This window comes from Dromaius novaehollandiae, chromosome 3 (genome assembly GCF_036370855.1).
Source record: "Dromaius novaehollandiae isolate bDroNov1 chromosome 3, bDroNov1.hap1, whole genome shotgun sequence".
NCBI lineage: Eukaryota > Metazoa > Chordata > Aves > Casuariiformes > Dromaiidae > Dromaius > Dromaius novaehollandiae.
The window spans coordinates 129,990,605-130,009,156 of NC_088100.1; the positions used below are offsets into that span (position 1 = coordinate 129,990,605).

The window sequence follows — 18,552 nt, forward strand, 5'->3', positions numbered from 1 at the left end:
CCTGCAGAAAGCATTTCGCCCCCAACCTAGAAGGCTTTTCATTTGGATTCCTATTATTGCACCCTAACTGGACAGATTTTCACAGAGTATCGAGAGGCACACAGGAATGATTCCCCTGCCAAATTTCAGTATTACGTATCAAAACAAAGTGCAAGATCAACACAACAAAATGTCATTTTCTCCTAGTCATGTTCTTAGAAATGGCTTAAGTCATCTGCCCTGAAACATACTAAAATCTTTTTACTCAAGACAGGCCAGATTTCCTTCCAGAAAGTCCAGGAAAATTGTGAACACACTGAAGGTAATTGTCTACAGCACATTCTTTAGAAATCACATGCAGAGACAGTTACAAATTTTTCCTACAGTATACCAATTATAAGTTTAATTGTTTTCTGTGTAAAAAAACCCAGTCATTAAAATTTCATCTTTGCTGTAAAACTGAATACAATTCCAGTGATGCTCCTGTAAAACTGAATACAATTCCAGTGATGCTCCTGTACTGAGAGAGATACTGTGATTAGAGCAAATACTCCAGAATTTGTTTTGGGACATAACTGGAGGTTCAGTACACTTAGATACTGCTCCCAAGTTACTTAGCCTGTATTTAGCTACAATACATCAAGAGCATCAAAGAAATAACACCTAAAGGAAAGCTATGAGCAGACTAATGAAATTTAAGGTTACACTAATTCAAAAGAACATTAAAATTGATTTTGACAGATTCCCCACTGATAGTCAAGAACTAGTTTGTGCTCCTGCAGGTGTGAAGTGCAACTCCCCCTTCATTCAGCACAGTACATACTATGCTTTAGCAAAACTAAAGGCTTTCCTAATGCCAATATTTACTTCAAGCACAGACCGATGAAGCGTAACAACCTTTAAAATTGTACCTCAAGCTATGAGACGCTAACAGTGTATGGGAAAGTGCGGAAGAGTGTCGAGGAGAGAGACGATGGCAGCTAGCCAGACCGTCCTGTGGGAAAAGGAGCATCAACAGTATTCCTCACCCTGGACCGATGCTCAGCAGTGCCAGGGATCCCCCGCTCCATTACTGCCTTGATCAGGAAAATGCCAAGGAACCCCCATTCTGACGCAGAGGTAATAAATGCTCCATATCGACCATCGCATGCCTTGTGTTTGGGTATCTGTCCCTGCTGGGAGTCCAGGCAGTGCCCCCGCCTCACCCTTACAAACAGTGTTGGAAAAGAAACAGATGAGAAACTTCCATAAAAAAACTATGGCTGCTCAATCACTAGACACCACCACTTAAGAAAACAAAGATCAAAACAATATATATGAAACAAAAGGTATTGCTCAGTCCTCTCCTCCCCTCCCCACCAAAATCTTCCCATAGTGCCTTCATCACTGAGGGGAAAAAAAAACAGTTTTCAAAGCAGTTCCCCTTCTCACACACTCATGTTTTAATTCAACTGGAGAGGGAGTTCTTGGTGTTAAGTGCAGCTACTTTTTGGTATTAACAAATCTGTGTGCTTCTTTCAAAAGTGTTTCAACATCTTCATTCTCCTTTTCTTCTGAATTTGGTTCCCAGTCAGAATCTTCATCAGTAGATTCGCACTCTTCATCATCTATAAAGCTGTCATTAAGATCATATTCATTTGGTTCACCATCATTGTCACTGTCTTCCTCCAAAGCCCTTTTTCCTGTAGGGAAAAAAAATGTAATACATTCATGAGTCATCACTATAGAAAGAGAAAGACCTTGAAGAGACCATAGAGTTGATACTTCTCCTCAAGAAGAGGAAGGATCAACGCACAGTACCCGATTTTGATGATTTTTGGTTTTATCTTAAGAATTCCGTGAAAAGTTCTATCATCTCTTTCAAACACCTACTGTAGTGCTTACCCGTCTGTTCACTTTGAAAGCTTTCCTTTTTGACTTTAATACAAGCCTCTTTCTACAGTGAAGCCAAATTCGGCCCACTGGATTGTAAGGCTCCCCACCTCCAAACCAGAGTATAAACTGGTTAGTATACAACTCCCTGGCTCCTCCTTTCTTGAAGGCAAGCAGTTCCCTTCTTTTTTTCTAGTCTCTAGGACCCTATCCATCATATAGGATTTTCAAGAGCCATGTACTCAGGGTGTGAAAACATTTAAGCATCATTTAAACTGCATTTTTCTTGGAAGTTCCAAACTGTTTATCACTGGCATTAATGACATGAGGCGCCTAATCAGTTACCTTCTAAGCAAAAGCAGACAAAAAATTAAACCACATTGCAGCCTTTGATGACTTCTGATAACTTTCCTTTCCTTAATGAGCAGGCCATTGAATTTTCCTAGTCATCTTCTTACTATTCCCACACTTAAACAATATCTCTTGCCATTTAGTCTCTGGCTATTGCTAGATCACTATTTTGCACCTGGATTTTCTGCCTTCATCCAGAGAGACTTAGAGTATTTTATCCTCTTATCCTTTGGAATCTGACATGGTTTTTATTTCCTGCACACTTCCTTCCTGAGTTTCAGGAGATAGAGAGAATCTTCCAGACCACCCATCTCCTATGTTCATAGTTTGGATCCATGCTGAATAGTTTGTGCTTCTTTTCTGAAAATGTTTAAGGAATTGCCAAACACTGATCATTTACTTTTCTAAGCTTCATGCAGCCGACCTGCTTCCTAGTTAACTTAGTCTATTTTATTATGCTGTTTACTATCCTTCTTGCATCTATCTTCTATCTATCTTCCTCACAACTTACATGATCAAATTGTTGTCTGCCTTACGTTATTTCACAATACTCTGTATTGGCAGGAATCAATGTCTAAGAAACCTCTGCTTACAAGAAATAGATGCTGTTCCCAGAAAATTCCAAAATTTTTGGACAGTTTGTCCTGCTGTATTCCTTTAATGCTCAGATATGTTGGCAAATTTACCTGTTTAAACCAAGTCCCAGGCACTAGGTAATTCTGCTACTGGAAACCTTGTCTATCTGACTTGGTAGTGTCTGTACAAAGCTGCTGCCATGACAGCATTTCATTCCCTCTCTCTTTTTTTTAAATCAATAGCTGTGAATATTCAACAAGCTTATTTCCACTGCTTCCCGATTTTGGAAGATACATGTAATCCTTGCTCTATCTTTTTCTTACATGTCCACAATACCTAATAAGTCACACTCTTCTGCACTAATATTCCAATCGTGTTATTTTGCCATAAGTTAGGGCATACCTCTGAGTAAATGTGTGTTCATTCCTCTTCTCCCCAACCTCAATTTTTTGCCTTCTTCTACCATCTAGAGATAATCTGTCAATGATCTTACACAGACAATTTATGCATTGAGCAATTTTTCACATTATATTTCCTCTGAAATTATAAATCTGCATTTCTTCTCAGTTACAGACCCCAGTCTGCAGACAGCGCTCTCTAAATTTTGGGGATTTCTTTAGGGCATGCCTGGCCACATCTTGGAGATCTAAAGGAAGACAAGCCAGTTCCCTTTTCCAGTTGTTATGAGCACACGGAACATACCTTGTTGAGGCTAATGGAAGCAAAGCCTCCATACTAACGCACTTTCAGACTGCTCATTACTCTTAGAAAGTGATTTCTTTTTAAACTCTTCATCAGTCCTAGGAAGTGATTTCTTTTTAAATTCATGCCCCGAATACAGATTCTAAGCAACTAGGATAATCTAGTCCTAGATGTTAGGTGAAGTTGCTTCCCCCACGCATATTTTTCCTTAAAGCCTGATATGCCAAGTGTCAAAAGTGTAAGCTACAAACCTGTGGGAAGCCTGTTTACATTTCCTAAACACCTTCCCTCCTCCACATCTCCATGTCTTCCTCCATCTATCCAGTTTTCTCCCATGTCCCCTCTCCCATAGCATCCCCAAGCTCCTTCAAATATCCCCTACGCCTCTCTATGGCACCAGCTCCCTGCCATGTCTCCTCTGTCTTCTCTCCAAAGGACCTAAAGGCCCTCACCATATCCTCTGATTTTGTCTTCTGAGAGCTTGAAGAGGCAGCACATGCGACAAGCGGTCCTGAGTTACACGCATGCTGACTGCTGACAAGCTGCTGCCTCTTGGTGGCTCAACAGGTCAAACAGGAACTGAACCATTCCCATCCCTCTCCTCACTGGACACGCTGACAGTCTCCTTATTTTATAAGCCATCACCTTTCATGAAACTTCGAGGCCTCAAAGATAAAATGTTCTTAGATCTCTTCCCAGTTTAGTTCCAAAGATTCAAAACAAGGACAATTAAAAGTAATCACATTTGCTTCCTTTTCTTCAGGAAGCGGCAAGCAACTTGGAAACCACAGATTACTTCTGGCTGTCAGCAAAAGTTAAGGAAGAAAACAACCCCCAAATATGCATGTTACTAAGTATGACAAAGCTCTCCAAAGCCTTCCATGGAAGTCTGGTAGCTCCAGTGAAAAAGTCTGTAGTGATTCTCAAATAAAAACAGCTTTTAAATCATTTGCATAATCAAATCAAGCTAACTATTTGTAAATAGGGAACAGAAAAAAACAGTAACATTGACTGGACAGAGGGACAGCTGAGTAACGAATTATATGATTCAACATGGTATTTAATAGCCTTAAACTTTGGCTAATTTATTTTAAGGAATTATAAATACTTACTAGACAGACCATAAACTTGTATGTTAAAGTTCAGAACAGTTCTTATACGTAACAGTTAAATATCTTTAAAAGAATAAGAGATAATTTTTAGATAATGGGAAATAACAGATAGCAATTTTTTATTGAAGTTTTCACAAAAATTGAGAACAGAAAAAAACTATCCACCACTATATACTCCATAAGATAGAGGTAAGCATCCATTGTATCAATCCTGTGATGCCACTGCCAGTTCTAATTTAAGTGCTTCACAGCAAGCTTCGCAACACATCAGGCACAGCTGCGATGCTGGTAAAAAGCTCATTTTAAATTGTTTTAGAAAGAATAGGAAGCTACACACACAGAAGCTGACACAAGAAGTCTGGAAACGGACCCGAAGGATTTAAAACTGGTGGCTATGCATATGCAACACGTGAATTAACACTGTTGGCAGCAGCAAAACAAGCTAGGTACACTGCTGGCAAATGGAAGAGATATTCATACACAGTATTAAAGTTTATATAACTCAGAGAAACTAATGCTAGTACATGATCTCTAATGAAGACTTGAAAGTAAAGAAGGATATATAGTGTGATTTACAGTGAAAGCTTCCCGAATTCAAAGGTGTTAACCTTCTTCTCTGCTTCAGTCCTGACAAGCCAATGTCAGTATCTTCTCTGAAACACTGATACCCCATAGTGAGTGTAAGAAAAGCTCATCAGCACATGCACAAATGTTACTTGAAAGTCCTTTAGAGGTCAAGACAATGCAAAAGGAACATTCAATATTTCAGGAGCAAATCAATCTTTAGGGAGCAACCTTACATTGTTCTAGACGAAATATTGAGTCTTTTAATCCTACTATGACCCCTATGTAACAAAGGGCTAGTTGATATAGCCGCATGTCTTTCCAACTTAAAAAGGTACGCTTTTTTTTTTTTTGGCCTGTGCTCATTGACGAAGCCTGGCAAAAGTTCAATTTCAGCACTACCACATGCAAAAGCAAGCAGGGTCCTACTCAAATGAAATAGTGATACTCTCCTCAAGTAAGTATTATCAAGTACCTCCAGCACCATCAAGTGCCTGAAAAATAAAGCAGATTATTACGTCCCATGCTGATGTGCCCATTCAGAAATGTAGAACATACTAACCATTCTTTGAAGTTCTCCGTCGTGTTCTTCTTTCAATTACTAAAGAAAAGAAAATTATTAGTCAGGATAGAGTACAGCCTAGCAGTAGTATTGCTCATTGAGGTTGCTAAATAAAAGACTGACCTTTTAAAGTAAATGCTGCAATGACTGTGCCATATTTACAAGCACAAAAACCTCAAAAAACCCTGCTCTATACTGAATGATTTACCTGGGGAATCTCTCAGGAACTTTTCACACAGTTATGAACCATTCCACTCCTAGCTATAATGAAATCTTAAGATGTGAATCTATGCAGTTAAAATATAAAACATTTCTGTATATACAATGCTCAATGTTATGCTATGTAGAGGGGAGGAATACTCTAAAAATAATTTACCACAGCATCCATTCTAAACATTAATATACACTTTAGTACCTTTAATACCAAAATACTGTTTTCATTTTATCCAGCTCCAAAGGCAGGGAGGGGAATACACAGATCAGGTAATATCACAGTATGCCATGTTTCATTTTCAATAAAAACTACTAAGCTCATGCAAATATTCATTTGCCACATATTTTTGTCCATAAGAGATATAAGCATAAAAACCATGTCAATATTGTCTGAGCCAGCTTATCTCGCTTCAGTTGAGAAGCATCTGAAAAAGGAGGTGCAAGCTTGAAGTGGTGAAGCAATCGTCCTTATCACAGACAATCACAAAACTTCAAGCACAGGAAGGGCAACAGTGCAGTGCAACACAGAGTAAGCTACAAATACAGTAATTTTCACTTAGAGTAGCTGAAAGCATTTTATTCCAAACTTTTTGTATGCATTTGCGGGGTTTGATTTCCCCCCATCCCCCTTTGAAGTATATTGAACAACTTAGTTTACCTGGAGGTGCGCTATGCTTGTATTCTAGCTTGTGTTGTGGATTCTTCCTACAAAGAAGAGAGCAATAAAAGCATGACTGGCCACTCTCTTCCAAGATAAATGAGCCCAGAACTCTCATTATTATTATTATTATTATTTTACAGAAACAGTCATATTATTTCAGCTTTCTCAATAATTATTTCAACTGTCTGATTTAGTGTCTAACTTTTTAAAAATTGAAAATTAAATATCCAAAATTAGGATACTTGCTTAAAGAAAAAGTCTTATTTAAAGAAGAAGTTGTAAATAAATGTGGTGATAAGAAACAGGTGTCTGCTACTTATAGACCTTTCAAAGTGACTACATAATTGATATTGGAAGCAAACAACCAAGCAATAGACACATTCCGGTCTATGAAGCATTTTCAGTGTAGCTGAGTCATCTGTATGCTCATTCTTGGGTAGGAGACTTTTTAACTAGGGAAATAATTTTAACAATGGAAACAGATGGAGGTTGCTCCTACTCTGCAAATTACCTGAATGGAGCAATCAGGTAAGTACATGTATTGGATTCATATTAAGTTATTAGTATCTATAAGACACTTTAAAGTGTCAGTTTCTTGCATATTAACAACTTGCCACTTTAGGATGCCAGACTGATGCTCTTCTCTGTTACTGTAGACAGTAATCAGTTATCTGCCACCCAATTCACTTCTAATCCCTCCATTTAAAGAAAAAAGAAAAAACCAAAACAACCAAATATGTTCCACAAACCCAGATTCTTCAATTCTTTTCCATATACATACAAAGGAAGAACAAAGGAAGACTTCTGTGCTAGTCTGGATGTCAAAACCAACATGCAGTGAAGCGTTATGTTTCCCTCCCTAAACTACGATGTGCAGTGCACTCTTTACCCTCAAAATTCCACATCACGTTCACAAAGTTAAAAATTGCACAACACTATAAAATTACCTATCTTACATATTTTGGTGTTAGAATCAGTTTAAGTGCCAACACAAGGCTGAGCAGAAAACAGTGTATTTGACATTTCCGTAACAAAGAGTATAGAGGCATTAAAGCATTAAGTCAAGCAGATACTTCACAGCAACGTGTTTTCCACTGTGCTTGACTAAGAGTACAGTATCTTACAAGTAAGAAAAGACATAACTATTGCTCAGAAGGCATAGTCATTCTGGATGTAGTAAACAGAAAAACTGATGAAGAAAACTCATCTTGGGTTCGATCTCTATGTCTCCGAATAGCTTCCAGAAATCAAGCTTTCACATGTTAGCTGGAATTACTCACAAATATTCTGCAAGGCTTTGAGGTTTTAAAGGCAGCAGTCTGTCCACAGTAAACCTCAGGAAGCAATGAGACATAAAAAAAGGGCCATAATGATATGCTACACTAAAGATTTAACATCAAGAATTACCCATTACTCCATTCTCAATTTTTAACCCCATGGAAAAACAGTCTTACCACACAGATGAGAACAGCCATTTTGTACAGTGCTTTTTACCTGTAACAAGTAGTTCCATAAGGACATTCAGGCCGGTCATCACTGTCAGGTTGTGTTATGATGTCTGTCTCATTATAATCATCATCATTAGGGTGACTGAACTGCTGAAAGTGAGCAGGATTCTTCCTGTGAAACAAATATACGGTAAGATGTGACTATTCCATTTATATATGAGAAGTGGAGATAAGAAAGGAATTAAACTTCTTTTTCTGTAGTTATATAAAAAGTGACCTTTAATGCTTAACTTTATGCAAAATCTAAGACCCAATTTCAGGATAAACAGAAGAAAAGTTTGCTGTTTTAGCACATGTTACAAAATAAATTAGAACAGGAATTTTCCTATTAGCCTTCAGTTTTAAATTTCAGACACTGAACATAACTGCTTCAGTAGATCTTCAAATACTGGCATATTATTTCAAATGCAGCAGTTCACTGGATACCACATTGATTCTGTTGTCAAGGTTACCTCGACTACCATGGAATTTTGTTGTTTGAAATACCAAATTCCAATCTGAACGACTGTATGAAGTTGCACCATACAACACAACAGCACTGCATGTAGCTGAGTCGTACCAATGTCAGTGACAAGAGCATGTTACTGCTATACCCAACTTTTTGCTCTACAACACTGATGTAGTCAAAACCAAGATGAGCAAGCAGTGAATACAAATATATGCATCACCAAAGGAACAGTTTAACTGTTTCTGGTTGATCGATTTGTATGCACGCGACAGAACAAGGCAGCTCTAACAACAGGACTAAGGGAATACTTAGTGTTATAAAACCTTTGTAGCAACATTAAAGAGAACAAAGACAGAATGCATTGCAGCTTCAGGAGAAGTTCATGTGATAGACCAAAACATACTTCAAAATTTATGCCAAAGTGAACATGCTGTTACCAAAAGAAAAATCTACACTTTTCCATAGGATTCCTGTTAGAGACACTTTCTTCACACATACTACTTAAAAGCAAGGAACATGAGCTATTTCAATAAACAGTGTTCAAAAAGACATCCAAAAATACTTCAGTGAACTACCACACAAGTTTCGAGAGTACATCATCTTTGCCTGTACAAATCACAAAAATAAACTGCTTGCCTCAAGCAAGATGAACAACAACTTAAAATTATGGGGTAGTTATGGCTGTAATTGATATCTGTTATAGCTGCATTGCAAAACACTAAGCTAAAACAATTACTTAACAGTTATAATAAGTTCTACTGCCCACCCAGCCCTCCCCTCCTCTTAGACCTCGAAAAAGATCAGAACTTTGATATTGATATTTTTAACTCAATTTGTCTAGTATCTTTCACTCAAGGAATTCAGAAAGTTAGTTACAGATATGCTCAGTGAGCTACCTGTCTAAGATGCTGTGTCCCTTGGATCTATCTACATCTGTGACAGACTTCATGTCCTGGTCTTCTGTTATTTTTTGCAAATTGCAGAAGAGGTAAACACTGTTTGGCTGGAAATCACTGCAAAGTTGCATTTACCAGTCATTTTAACATTTTGTTCTATCACAACTTCTCAGAGAATGTCACTTCTCACATGAAATTCAAAATAAACTAACTTGATGCCCTATGGAGCTAACTGCCTATTTTTTTCCATTTAAAATAACTGAGATGAAACCAAATCTTTTTAGAGGCTACTCGCTTTTTTCCCCTAAAGGCATAAAACTGTCTTATTAGCAATATTAGCAAGGAGCGTACACAAGAAGATATTTCATCTCCTTAAAAGCATATGGAAGTAACTAGTATTCTCTGAAATAATTTTTACATTTACTCCTACACTAAGATACATGTAGCATCATATTCAGACCAAGGAAAGCAGGTTGAATAGCTGCCATTTAGATAACCGATTGCATTTAAACAGATACCCATTCCTTTCCAAAAACTTACTTCAAAACATACTTGGACAGCACCAAATAGCCCTCGGGGGGCAGGGGGGAGAGGTGGGGAAGGTGTGAGGGCTGCCCTCCATTAGGCTTAGGGATTCTGTGGGACAGTGGATGATGCTCCCCAAATTACACACTAGCTGTGAAGCATCTTAAACAGGTGCTACACTTCAGATGCTCAGGCCTGGTACAAAGATCACCTTTTATCTTACTTTTTTCCTGACTAACCTGTGCTTACTCCATTTATTTCTATATGCCACACAATGATATCTAGTACAATAAACAGAACAGAGAAATGCATAGTTTATATTAAGCCAGTACCTTCCCCGCTTGCAAAAAAATCTAAAGCTTGCTTGTATATCTCCTCCCTTTTATAAGAGGTTTGGTTTGCTGGAGGAGTTTTGATTTCTTTAGACACTAGAGATTTGCGTTGTAAGACCACATCTATCACACCAAAACATACTACCACATGGGTTTCACTCCAAAGGGAATTCGTTTCACAACAAAATCTCATTGCACAAGAATGCGTTATTCATTTGATCAAAACAAAACTATTGAGCTCTACTTATACAAAAAAATTACCAGTTAAAAGCGTATTTTAAGAATAAAGCTTTATAAGAGACTTACGTTATCACAAACATACTTACATTTAGCTCATCCCACAATAAATGCAACCTTGCTCTGTTTTACAGAAACCCTAAAGTTAAGTGTATGCACACTTCATGATGTGGAAAACAACTGTGTAAATAAAACGTTTGAACATTGCTCAGTGAAATATTTAGGACAGTTTTTCAGCTGTCCAGCTACCAAAAGCAACTTAAAGGCTTTTCTAAAGCAAGTTTAGTTGATTAGGTCAGAAGACTGGATTTCTCCCACCCCTGGCTCTTCATAATTAGAGGCACCTCTAATCTACACCATCCCCATCATCTCAAGAGACTGATTTTTTTACTACTAAGAAACTACTAGTGAAGATATAATGGATTACCAACATTAACTGTAAAGCCATAGAATTCAAGTCTAAAGTTATGCCATAACTGTGCATGTTTACTACCTATAAATTCTGAATCGCAGGCATACTGGAAGACAGGACTTGAAAAACACAGGTCTGTCAGATTTACAAGTTTAAGGTGAAAGGAAAAATATTGATTTCCGTTAACAAAGAATGAAGTATTTAGAAGTATGCACATATAAATAAAAATGTTGAGTACACACATACACCTATTCAGTAGAGCACTGTAATACATCAGACTAAGAATAAAATTTTGGACCCAAAAATGTGGATTACTTCTTTAGAGATCACAGTCTACCACATCCCTTTATGTAATCTTAGAAAAAGAGGGTTGGGTTTTTTTTTCTTCTCTATTTTTCCAACATGAGAAAGGCAAGTAACAGGCAGAAGAAAAAAAAAGTGGAAAAGACAGTATTCAAAGAGTAAGAGTCCCTTGCCAATAAATACAGCCAGATGTAATGTACACAGAGCACTTTGTCTCCTGATGATAATATAAAGTTTTTTTCATCTTTGAAAGTCTTCAGGCCAGCCCAGAAGCAAAATCTGATACTGAAGGATGAAGACTAAAAGATTCCCTGGAATGAGATTCTGACATCAAGCTCAAGACTTTCAAAAGCAGTGCTTCCAAATTTGTGAATGAAGAAACTGACCTGTGGGTTACAAGATTAGTTCCTAAATTTTTAAGATATTTGTTAGAGAAATCTAGTAAAAGTAATAGACCTAACATTCAATCTTCAGTCTATGCAATTTTAATAGGCACTTTGGTCAAGTACCACAATCATACCCAGAAGAAAAATATCTATTAATAGGAGTTTACAAAATAAAGAATAGAACTCTAAAGAGCACTTAGTTAATGCATGAGTGAAATTTTATGAATAAGAAACACTTCTGAGTGGAGAGTATTCACAAAGTCTGAGGGATATACAGAGATTTTTCTCACTTAAGAACTTCAAGGAAACACTATGGTTACTAAAGTAGTGTTCATTTAAGATGCAGATCCTTATAGCGTGTCTTATTAGATGATACCTTTCATAAGGCAAATGTAATGAAAGAGAGAAACCAATCACTTACCTCAGGAGAGCACTCAAAGCAGCTCCTTTTCCTAGGAACTCCTAAAACTATTTTTCTGCTTGAGAAAGACACTACATCACAAGATACTAAATATACTACAAACTAGCTCCTTAAAAACATCTGTTCATGTCAAGTATATGTTCTGTTAAACACAGGAGTAACTGAAATGATTTGCTTTACTCCAACGTAGCCGTCCCACAGATGCAGAAAGACTGCTAGTGGTTATACATTAAAAGGAAATTTTGAACATTAATATGAGCACAAAGTTATTTATCTTGCTGCATATAGAGTAAGTTTCATAGAATTTCCTGAAGCTTAAAGCTAGTATTTTTGATGCTTCATTTTTAAAGTCTTCTCCACAGAATAAGATTTTCTACTATGTGTTATTTTATGGCATTCTTTTCTTAAAAGGCAATGCTTTCTGAAACTATTGCTGCCAAAAATCTGTTTTAGAATAAAGATCTAAGAACAGATGTGCTCACGCAGGACACTGATAACAAAGAACGTACTCCTCAACCAAATTTCCTTTCCGGAAAGGTTTTTTAAAATTTCATCACGAGTGATTAATTCTAAGTAAATTAAACTCACAGGATACATCAGTAACTAAAGCTTATGATTTGTTAGGTAGGTCCTCACAGTGAGCTTAAAAATTCTTGTGGGTTACCAGTTACTCTTTGAGTAGAATCAAGGTAAGACCCATCCATACATCCACTGCTTTCTTATACCATTCCACACAATTGTGCCTTAGCTTTCCTTCTCTCAGTCTTAAAGCACACAGACACAATTAAAACTTTTTTCCTCATTAAAGAAACAAGCTTATAAGTTGTTGATAAGTTGCTTGTTGATTTATTTGCTTTTCAATGGGCCTTTGTTGCTGATTTCCTAAAAAAGTCATCTTTTAATTTGCTGAAGTATTTCATCCTTTGTTTAGGTTATATTAGCAGTTATAGCAAGACCTCCTGGTTCCTCCTTTTATACTTTAAAAACTCTTCTCATGCCATCTGTTTCTTATCAGTCTTCTGCTTACCAAAAGATTTTTTGTTTGTTTTATAAAAAATTGTAATGAATTTCCAATTTCTTCTTCGATGTGCTAATAAAATACTTCTTAATAATATGCTAAATTAAGCTAGTTTTAATTTTGCTTTACCTGTAACAGCCTGCTCCATACATGCAAGGTGTCCTCTTACGCTTGATCTGTTTGGAGCTCTCTGAAGCATCAAAGCTTCTGGTTGAATCACAAATTTCAGTCTTGTAATCCAAATTTGCATCAGGCTCATGAGACCCTTCCTCAGCACCATAATACGGAGAAGTTCTGCTCCAGTAAACTTGCTGGCTTGTAGAACCAGTAATCTGTTCTTTCTTTTCTGTTTCCTCAATTCTACTTTTTTTACTGGAGATCTGACCTGTTGCTTTAGATCTTTTATTATGCAGCTGTCTATCATTTTGTTCCATAGAATTTCCAGGGTTTTTTGTTTCAGTCTTGCCATTTCCTTCCATGTTTCTTATGGTACTCTCAAGAGGAAATTCAGATGTATTCTGTGGAACAAGGTTACATTTTGAAGGACCTGAAAATTTACACTCTTCAGAATTAAAAGCATTAAGGTCAAACTCTGTCACTTATCATTCTCTCCAGTTTTCAAAATCACCTTCTCTGCTTTTCACAAATTAGCTGCTGAATGAATGAATGCAGTTGTTGAATGAAAGGTTTAAGTTAAAATACACACAAAAACCAATGGAAAATTAATCTTTGAACTTCTGCTTTCTGCCGTTGTTCCCTCACGACACACACAGGTTCCTCTGCCACCCCACCACTGCAGTTTGTGAATAATCTAAGGACTTTGAGTGCTTCTCCTTAAAAAATGAGTGTGGGTTATACATGTGAAGATATGGAAGACTCTAGAAAAACATATATTCCTGTAAAAAAAAAAATCAATTTTAGTCCCTTAACTACTAAGATATATGGCAGATAATAGAATCAATATTTATATACCTTGAGCTTAACCCCACCTCTCACACACCTTAAATGCTTTAGCACAGAACTCTGTCTAGATCATAAAACTGTTTGTCAGGAGATACTGTCATGCAAAGATTTCACTTTTGACAAATACTGCATTTTAAGTTTTGGAATATATGCACACTTAACATAAAAGATACATGTATGCCTTAGAAAAAGAATATGTGATAACATAACCAAAACAAATGCATTATACAGATAACCAAGACACTATCTGGAAGCATACAAATATTGAAGGCTGAACTGCTTTAGCACATCACAGAACAATTCAAGGTCTGTACTCTCTATAGTTTATTATGTGAAGATTCCCCTCCAGCAGATTTATCTTCAGTTTACAGTGATGTATTTGGAAGAGTTTGAAAATCAGTGGGTGGTTTCCTATTTGATTGTGCTGCTTTAAACACAGGACTAACAAAATATTAACCAAAACCAGAAACAATTATATTTGAGCAGCAAGATGATTAAGAATGGGCAAATTCATCACTAATATCAAATGATCCTGACCACAGCATATTTAGTAAGTCAACTCAGAGACAGAGAGAGACTGTTATCTGAGACTCCCAAAAAAGGCTTGGCAAACAACTACAGCCTAGGAAAATAAGCCTTCAGTTACAAGAAGAATGACTAATTTTTTTTTAATTTGCCTCTCCCTCTTGTGACTAGTCTCTACTCCATACTTTTAATCCATTCCATTGCCTGTATTGCATAATGAGAATAAATACCTTTAGTCTTATTATCAGGACTAATTTTGAAAAAAGATTGTACTTGGGCAAAACCACAGACAACAGCTCCAACTATTTCCACTGGTTATAATGTGTAGGACTCCACTGCCACTTGGAAGCTTGCTGCAGCTTAGACAAATTAAGATTCTTTTTACTTCTTTCCCTACAATAGATTTTTCCAAACAGCTCAAATATAACAGCAGGAAAATTATTTTGAGTTTGATATCAAAACTTCAATCTTTTACAGCTTTCTATGAATATTAATTTTGCTTTCACTAACAGATGATTTTTCCTGAGAAGCTCTGAGGACACTTTTATACAGTTTGAGATAAAACTGTACTTATTTTCTTCCTGTTAAATAATTTCATAAACCATTTTTATACTTCAAAAACTGCAAAATAAGATATTTATGCAATCTCTCACCTTATAATCTGACAAAGAGAAAACGGTGCTGCAGCTAGAGTTAAGGTACCTATTCAACAACAGAGCACACCACTCAGAACACCTTTCAAAATTAGAAAATACTACTATGTTATATCAAAGCTACCCTGGAGGGTAAGCTCTCTATGAAGACATCATTTCAATTAAATATTTAAATAAGACTTTTAAAAAGTGATAATAGTTTTCACTGTCAAAACTGATTAAACATACTAATTAATTGCTTACTAAAGTATTTTATCAGATACATAATATGCACAGCAATTTTAATGTTGGAGATTAGAAGCTCCTCTACAGGTTGTTCATTAAAGAAAAAATTCAATGCAAGTTTGTTCTCATCAGAATATGCTTCTGTGTGTCATTGATAATGGTCCTTGTCTTTTCATTTTATTTTGCAGACACACAGACACATTGACCAGCTGGACTGACATATCCATTGACTCACTACCATGGACTGCTCTTGACTTCAGATATCTTTTTCATCTCAGATTTTTAAATACAGGCATAGCCACACTCCCTCCTATCTTTCTTCAAAACATAGCAGTTGCTAAGCCACATACCATAATTTTCCAATCACAAAACTTAACCAACTAGAATGCTGCTAGGTTGGGCAAAATCCAGAGTTACATTACATCAGTTTCATACCGTCATCTATCCCTAGAAAAGGGAAAAGAAAGCACACATCCAGCCATTCCTCATCTCTTGCTGCAAAGCAAGAGCAATGTCCTGTAGAACATTCAGGGTTTCAATTCCAGGTCCTGTGAAGGAAGTACAGAAAATCACCAACTCTTTGAAGTCTGCAGCAAGGATCCTGGAAGAGCTTGTTAAGTGAGCTGGCATTTCAAAACAGCTCTCCGAAGTCTTCCAGGATCCTTGTTGCAGAGCTGGTGAAGTGAGCTGGCATTTCAAAGCAATCACTTGAACATAATAGATTATATACAGAACACATAGTTAGAACGTAGACCCAGCCTTAAACTATGGCATTGCCAACTCCATTCTTATTTCTTGAAATAACACAGTTTTGCCATGAGCAAAAACAATTACCTGAGAGGAAGGGACAGTGATGGAAAAACAGCCCTTTTTCCCTTGATACTGCTCTTCAACTTCATGAGCCTCTGCAATTTCTTCAGAAGTCAATCTTGTTCTCTTCTGCATATTTATTTCTCTTTTTAATGATTCTATATTACTTCCTCCCCTTCCTTCGTCTCTTTTAATTCCACCACCTTTAGGGGAAAAATGAAAGGGTACTTTGGGAATGCAACTTTTACAGTGAAATCCTGATCACATTAGAAATCTAAAGCTTCCTAAGATATAGGAATAGGTGAAAAAATATCCTAAGCAGAACACTGAGCAAAAAGTGTGAGGGATGGCAGTAGTTGTTCACATACTGTTTCAGTAACACGTTTATCACTTCCTCTCCTCCCAACCAGACTCTGTTTATGGGCATTACAACTGAGAGGAAATCTTAGAAAAAAATTAGGTATGTGGCAAGGGATATTTTAGGCTGACCTATCAGTATGACTTATAAATTATCAATTACACAACAGTAGTTGATCATGTAAATGAAATATCCAAGGATACTTTTTTGATACAAACCTTTCATATAACTATCACTTAGGACTACTAGTTTATACACACAAATATAAATTATTACATAACAGAATCAGGGTGTATCTACTTGCCTACTCAACCACATCATACCTGACCATGTAATTAGCCAATAACTGATGGAAATACGGAGAACACAATTTTGCTTCAGGAACCATGTTCTCTGGACTGAAGTATCTTCTAGATATACAGATGGGAGACAAGCAAGGCAATTGTCCCATTTTTATTATAGCTCCATCTGCTGCAAAATGAGTTACAAGGAAAATACTTGCTGCTATTTTATACAGCTTCAAAAACTCTTTCCCTTGAAAAAATAAAGACATTGCAAACACACTTGAGGAAAGCAAAGAGTTCTTCCACATTTTAATGTCAGGCCTCAAAACAACAAGGCAGTGCTCCCTTTCCAGTAGAAAGACAAACAGGAAAGGGGAAAAAAGCCTAAACAGTCTTTTTGTTCTACTCTTCCACCTTTCCTTCCAATACCACCCTAAAAAAAAAAAATGCAAAACATTTCACAACTCTAAGATACTTTACATTTGCTGAAGAGATTGGTTGCTGAAGAGATATGGTTGCCTGTTGTAAGCTGGAATTATCTCATATCAATAATTTTTAAACAGGTCCAATGGTGTTCTTATATATCTCTACCCTCAAGGTCAGGCTTTAAATATCACACAAATACTCCTTTCCTGCACAGCCCCAGATTTCAATATTTATGTGGCTAAAATTTATCAGTCTTTGAAGAAACATTATAATTTAATGCTGACAGGGCAGGGGCGGAAAACACACTAGTGTAGGGCTCAGCATGGCTAGTACCAGTTCTCAGGTATATGCAGCTGAAGGGAAATCCAATTTTCTGAAAATTAGTTTTTGGGAAAGGGGTAGGAAGGACAGCCAATGGTATATGATAGAGGTGTTTCAAGTCAGGTGGCCCAGGTTAATACCATCCAGACACCTACCTACATTTGCTTCAGGAAATCACACACTTTTATCCTACCAGATGAAGTAAAAGAAAAAAAAATCATTTAAAATTGTCTTTCATTATCAAGCGTGAGAGTCTCCTCAGTTTATTCCATGTGCAACCAGCAAAATGATATGGGTTACTATAACAATGGACTGCAACAGCAGAGAAACAATAATAAAGATGCTGAGTTGCTTCAATTCTTTTTTCTTACTTTAATCAGAAAAGTACTACCAGCTGATGGACATGCCTCAGGTATGAGTTGCCCCAAGACTAGGATGACAGCACCTCTGTTCTTTCTCCCTCTTCCTGTGAGGGAAGATCAATGGGAAGAGGACTGGAAGCAAAAGTCTAGCTCTATCTTAACTCTGTGACTTCACTGTTTATGTTGAAGACTGCAGAGCAGAACCAAGGACTGCCATCCTCCCATCCATAACAAAACACAGAAGGTAAGAAAGCCATACAAGGCTAGTGTCTACATCAATAAGGGATCTTTCCTCCAGAAAGCAGATCAGCTAGGACTGAGGGAGATACTGTCCGATGCTATGAAGTGAGTAAAAGAATGAATCAGTCTTTGTAACTTGTTATAGCTCAGAGAATGTGACAGTGGAGCATATCAGCAGCTGGCAGAAAATATTACCACCTCAGCTGTGGACCTGAAGCTTTCAGAAAGGATTCCTTTTACTGCCAGAATTAGGTCTCCTTGTTCTTTACTCAACATGATCTTGAAGAGATTTTGGTATTCCCAGTCA

The 18,552-nt window shown here is 37.0% G+C and overlaps 1 protein-coding gene across 4 annotated transcripts in view; it reads right to left on the reverse strand.

Moving 5' to 3' along the window:
* Positions 1 to 346: 346 nt before the first annotated feature.
* APLF (aprataxin and PNKP like factor) overlaps positions 347 to 18,552 on the reverse strand; it is a 29,366-nt gene continuing 11,160 nt past the window's right edge. For all 4 annotated transcript variants that reach the window (XM_026110501.2, XM_026110502.2, XM_026110500.2 and 1 more), the window contains exons 6-11: positions 16,279 to 16,457; positions 13,208 to 13,596; positions 8,087 to 8,212; positions 6,590 to 6,636; positions 5,719 to 5,757; positions 347 to 1,661 (exon numbers count right to left, since the gene is read on the reverse strand). In XM_026110501.2, the coding sequence (XP_025966286.2) occupies positions 1,462 to 1,661; positions 5,719 to 5,757; positions 6,590 to 6,636; positions 8,087 to 8,212; positions 13,208 to 13,596; positions 16,279 to 16,457 (980 nt within the window). In that variant the 3' untranslated portion in view covers positions 347 to 1,461. The remainder of the gene's footprint in view (positions 1,662 to 5,718; positions 5,758 to 6,589; positions 6,637 to 8,086; positions 8,213 to 13,207; positions 13,597 to 16,278; positions 16,458 to 18,552) is intronic.